At 42.1% G+C, this 5,590-nt stretch overlaps 2 protein-coding genes across 2 annotated transcripts in view; both read right to left on the bottom strand.

Moving 5' to 3' along the window:
• Positions 1-1,799, bottom strand: part of CYBJADRAFT_190527 (uncharacterized protein) — a gene marked incomplete at its 3' end in the record, with an annotated part of 2,274 nt that extends 475 nt beyond the window's left edge. Inside the window, exon 1 of the mRNA XM_020217375.1 lies at positions 69-1,799. Coding sequence (XP_020070055.1) covers positions 69-1,514 — 1,446 coding nt within the window. The 5' untranslated portion in view covers positions 1,515-1,799. The remainder of the gene's footprint in view (positions 1-68) is intronic.
• A 393-nt stretch (positions 1,800-2,192) lies between these two features.
• On the bottom strand, positions 2,193-3,542 carry CYBJADRAFT_162900 (uncharacterized protein; the record flags this gene model as incomplete). The annotated part of the gene is made up of 1 exon (XM_020213724.1): positions 2,193-3,542. The coding sequence occupies one exon, from the start codon at positions 3,540-3,542 to the stop codon at positions 2,193-2,195; it is 1,350 nt and encodes a 449-aa protein (XP_020070054.1).
• Between the last annotated feature and the right edge of the window lie 2,048 nt (positions 3,543-5,590).

Here is a 5,590-nt window from a genome sequence, read left to right as displayed (position 1 = left end):
TTCTTTGGATATTCTTTTCTTTGGTGATGAGATGCTCTTGGTCCATAGTTCTTATCCACTGGGAAAACCTGGCTCTCTTCAGTAAAACCTTGTTCCACAGCTTCATCTTCCCAATAATCATCAACGATTCTTTTACCACTGAGCACAACACGAGCACCTAAATTCATGAATAGAGACTTGGCCGAAACGAGACCAATCGTTCTATTCCGAATTTTTGTTGGTAGGATACCAGAAGATTCAAGGAATTTTCTATCTTCCTCATTGGCACTGTGTCTGCAAAGTTGTTTTAAGCGAGCACATAGTATGAATGCATCTCTGACCCCCAATGTTCTAGCAGCCTCAGCTGCTAGCACATAAAGTTTTTTCCCTCGTCCAGGGAGGGTAAAAGTGGAGAAGATATAACTTCTTCCACCAAGAAGATGTCCATTTTTCGTTACTTTAGTTTCACCCTTTTCTGAAGTCTTTGTATACACATAATCATCTTTTGTTGGGGTAAGCATCTTGTTATCTGTGAAAGTTGGTGCTTTCACCGAAGCTGGGGAGAAGTTCTTTGGGAATGTGCGAATATACTTCGTATGTTCTTGAAGATCTGTCTTTTCAACCTTGAATATTGTTGCCTCTGGAGAAGTCGGCGTGTTATCAGGTAAGGTCTTTTCAATCTCTGAAGGTTCATCATTTTCAGCAATGGAAGTTTGAAGATTAGGTGACTTGGATTTCTCCGTAGATTGACTAGTTCCTGATGCGTTTTTCGAGTGTTTTTGCTTTTCTGATTTATCAATCACACTTTGGTCATCCCTTTGGTTTTCCTCTTCTCCTTTGTTCACAGATGTTTCAGGTTGCTCACCAGTTGCATCATCCTCTTCTTCAGTTCCATCCTTCTCATCATTTGTCGTATCCTGAGGATGACTGTACTCTTTTTCAGTTCCACTCTTAGAAAGTACTTCACTTTGTTCATTATCTATCTGTTCTTCATCTTTTGAGTTGAGGGATTGAACAGTTTCAGGGTTATTTTGTTCAAAAGACTCCGTTGTCTCATGAGGTTCAGCATGTTCAACAGGTACAACAGGGTCATTAGATTCAGTAGGTTGACGATATTCTGTAGTATCAGGACTTTCGGTGTGTTCAACTGCGTTGTTGTCTTTCAGAGTTCCGGCTGATTCAATCGGTATAGTCTCTTCAGATGGTTTAACTGATTGAACTTGTTCAGTCTGTTCAGTAGGATTAATGGATCCAATCTGCTCATTCTGTCCAGCAGTTTCATTCTGTTCATTCTGTGCGGCAGATTCATCATCTTGAGTAGTTGCAATTGTTCCAGGAGGTGAAACATCGCCAACAGATGCGATATGTGCCTCAACTATTGAGTCATCCCCATCAATCACTCCTTCAGCCAACAAGTCATCCAAAGCACCTTCATCAACATTAGCCTCGTCTTCTTGATGTTCAACCTCTGAATTCTTCATCACAGCATCTTCAGCACCCGGGTTTACCCCACTGCCGTTGTCACCTTCAGACATTATTATCTAGTCGCCGCTGTGTTTATATCAAAGCGCTTGATACTGTTTCACAGCTTAGCACGAAGTTCCTCCCGTCTGTGTTGTGTTGTTTTGTTTTGTTTATTGTTGTTTCCTTCTTCTTCAAGGAATTCGCGACACCACCGTGCTCATAACCGCAATAACCTCTATCATCGTATTGGCACATAGTGCGCACGATCAGTGTTCTGTTGTTGATTGGGAGGAGGCGGTTAATGGATTTGGTGATGTAAGCCTTGTATTTTTTTTTAAAGCTCATCTCGTTGACGTAGTGGTTCTTGATTCCACCGCTATATAACAGCGAAGAAGGCTCGTTTGTGAATAGAGATGAGCAGTATAAAAGCAACTACTCTTGTAGACAGCAGATACGCCATAGGCGCCTCATAGAATGCCACTGTGATAGACGCGCCGTATGTTGGAACTTCACGGCTGAAGCACCCTTTCTGATTGGTGGTTTCAATCAAGGAATAAAAGTTTGGACCACACTTTGGATTCTACAAGGAGTCTTTAAGTCAGATTCATTAGGCTGTTATTAGAATATCGACGTGCGATGAGCCATTACTAGGACGTGAGATATGATCTACAAGAAGTTGTTGTTTAATGTGGGGGTTCGTGGCAGTGTTTGGCTGTGTTTGGCAGCGGGTGGAGTCGCCAGTGTAGTGTCTAACCTTCAACCAAACTGTCATCCACTATTGCGTCCCAAGAGTTATGAATAAGATATGGTAAGCTTGTGCCCAGAGTACCACTATTTTTCTCACTTGGCAGCTTGAAGAGTTCCTTGGCCTTTTTACAACACGTTGCAGAGGTTGATCTTCGACCAGTTAAGGTGGACAGCCTTGAAGAGATATACCTCCATTTCATCTTTTCACCATTTTGCAACAACGACTTTAGAACGACAATGTCATCCTTGGTGAACTGTTCCACTATGTTGTTGTTCTTATAGTAAGATTGTAATCGTGTCATCTCATCGCTTTGGTCAACTTGTCCTGTGGTATTTATGGGCTGGATGTAGTTATATGTCGATGACGATGGTTGAACCATCATTGATGTTGTGAGTGGAGTATCGTACGAGTATGATCGCTGATACATATCGGGATATCTCATGGTTTGACTAACCTCCATCTGTGGCGCGACTTGTTGTGGTTGGCTGATATGTTGTTGAAACTGTTGTTGTTGTTCTTGTTGTTGCTGTTGCGGAATGTGAGTGTTGTTATCATTGTTGTTATTGTCATGATGATGATTATGAGGATGGGTATGGGTATGAGGATGATGGTGAGGGTGATGAGAATGATGGTGATGATGATGTTGTTGTTGCTGTTGTTGTTGCTGCTGCTGCTGCTGTAGTGGAGGCACAGCAGTATTAACTGGGTAAAACCCAGATACAAAGTCATTTCTTTGCAGATTAGAATTGGCTCCAGATGAATTATTCAAGGGGAATTGAAACATCGCATTGGAAGGTGCGTTCAAATCCGGAACCATAATTTGTTTTGAATGACTTTGGAAATGTTCATTCGCCAACTCTTGTTGTTGTGGTCCACCAAGAGATGCTGACCTTTGATATGGTGGAGGATAAAGTGACGGCGTATTACTTCCTGTAAAGAACTCCGACCGCAAGTACCCTGGTGTTGGCTCAAGTAACCCACTGCTTTGAGATAACAAGTCGTTCTTCATAGCTAATGGAGTCAACTGTGGTTGTTGCTGTTGCTGATGCGAAGGGAGCTGTGAGTTGTTTTCAAAGTAGAAATTGTCCTGCTTAGCACTTGTGAAATGGTGCTGTTGTTGGCCAAGTTGGCCCTGATGATGTTGCTGTGCTTGAGTATCAATTAAGCCCTCCTGTTTTGGGATTGATGACGTATCTGAAGAGCCAATCAGGTGTGGTTGTTGGAATTGATCCTGTGGATACTGTGCTTGTTGATACTGCTGTTGTTGGATGGATGTGTTCGTGGATGGCGCCGCCGTCTGTGGTTGTTGAGATCTTGTCCTTGACGAGTCAAAGGATACCATGAACTCCATCCTGTTATCAAGTAAAATGGTTCAAAGAAGGTGAGGCAAATATTAACACCAAGGATATGTGGATCGGAGATTGTAGTCACTCTTCCAAGAGACCAGCAATTTTATTCCTTCAAATGTGTGATATATGGAACGAAGGACTGAAACAACAAACAACAAAGATCAAAATCGTTGATGAAAAAACCTGAGACGTAATTGAGTCCACAAGTTGTCCCTGCTTAAGAGGCTCAGCAGATATCCAGGACAAAAAAGAAAAGACAAACAAACGCTTATTATGACGTACACAAGAAGCAGGCCAAAGTAACCGGTACTAAAACTTGAGAAACTAAAATAATGAAACTGAAGTGTGTCTCTTTCTCACAGACAGCGTATTCAAGAGGGAAACAGCAACAGAAAAGAAGGAGAGCTTGTAACTCAGAGAAGAAATCAAACAACGAGGAAAAAAAAAGATACAGAGGGTATTAAAATAATTTGGGAGATGAACAGGGATTAAATGAAAACAATCAGATTCTTTTATAGAAGTTGTGATTTCCATTCTTTTTAGTACCACTTTGTGTTTTTTTTCTTTTTTAGCTTTTGTCCTCTATTGGCTGGTCTAAGCGTGTAGATGTGGACTTTGGTAATCACTTCATTCGACATGAACGACTTGTACTTGCAGCGCGCTGCATATCCTGCATGTGGTCAGTGACCAAGCGTGCATTTGAGGGAGGGAATTTTGGATTAGCTTTCAGTGAAAGCGACGCGGATCAGGGTGAGAGAGGTCGAGCCTTTCAAGCCAAGTACGTTGCACAAGTCCGCATTACCCATCAGTATTGGACATTGGTCTCCGCAAAACAAAGTTTGACCTTGGGTATCACCAACTTTGGTCTGGTGAAGGATACCCGCATGTGAAAAATGGAAGACTAACTACTTTGCGCGTAGTCACTATCCTCTGCACATAGCTGTTGTTCTAGATTCTCCTTTTTATGAACCATGGAATACGCCGAGTGCCCGTAACCGAGTACGAGCATTTTGCAATGTATACACGTCGTACTAGCTCAGGTTTGTTTCGTGCTATTGCAACGGTTACTCGCATGCATTGATGTAGAAGCGTGGGCGAAGTATAACTTGGAGTACAAACCAATCTGATCCAGGACGACCGGAAGGCCAGAGATGTACACCGTTCGAGATCAAGTTATGTGCGGTGGAACTTTCAAACTCTAGCCTTCTAGGTAAAATGTGGTTATACATATGTAATCATCCCACCTTGGATTATGGAGGTGTTCAGGACAAGAACGAAGCATACGGCGTTGACTCCCCGTTTCGTGCGTTAGATGACAGGCCAAAGTCTCCTCCTACAATAAGATCCACGAGGCGACTCGTTCATTTTACAGTCAAATACTCTTGCATGATCAGATCTCAACTGCGAGTTTGTACAAGATGGGGTGAAAACGCCTTACAGCGTAGACTTTGAGGAACATGTCTCATATTTTAACATTTGACACTTGCTGTTGGTCACTACTTGCCCATCGACATCGCTTCAGCATCTCTTGTTCTTAATGTACGTTTGATCTTATAAGTTTGCAATAAGAAGACACACCCGTCAGGTCTATTAATTAATGATCAAGTTTTATCTGTTCATTCCCAAGACTTTTAAAATACAAAGGCACACTGAAAAGTGCATCTTCTTGCCAAACCTCAAAAAATATGGAAACAGGGGTTTAAGCCTAAGTGTTCTCAACACTACTAATCATTTTAATAGAACCCTTTGATGACATCTAATTGGTCTGTACAGTACATGGAGTAAGGGCCACATACATGATTGTCGATTGAAGATATTATAACCTTCGCTCATCAAAAGCTACCACACTGTAATTCTTCGTACATGCCATCACTGGGAAAACTTACAAGAGCTGATAACTTGTAGGTATACATACACAGGCGAAATAACAACTCTCTTTGGATTTCCTACTGAGTTGTCTGCGCTGAGTAGAATCACAGTCGGCCATTTGAGAGTGGATGATCAAGGGTACAACCTACTGGTCACGTCTTAACGTATAAGCATACCCCCC

Source organism: Cyberlindnera jadinii (assembly GCF_001661405.1).
Source record: "Cyberlindnera jadinii NRRL Y-1542 unplaced genomic scaffold CYBJAscaffold_8, whole genome shotgun sequence".
NCBI classification, from domain to species: domain Eukaryota; kingdom Fungi; phylum Ascomycota; class Saccharomycetes; order Phaffomycetales; family Wickerhamomycetaceae; genus Williopsis; species Williopsis jadinii.
Note: the sequence above shows the minus strand (reverse complement) of the source record. Positions and strands in the feature narration are given on the sequence as shown.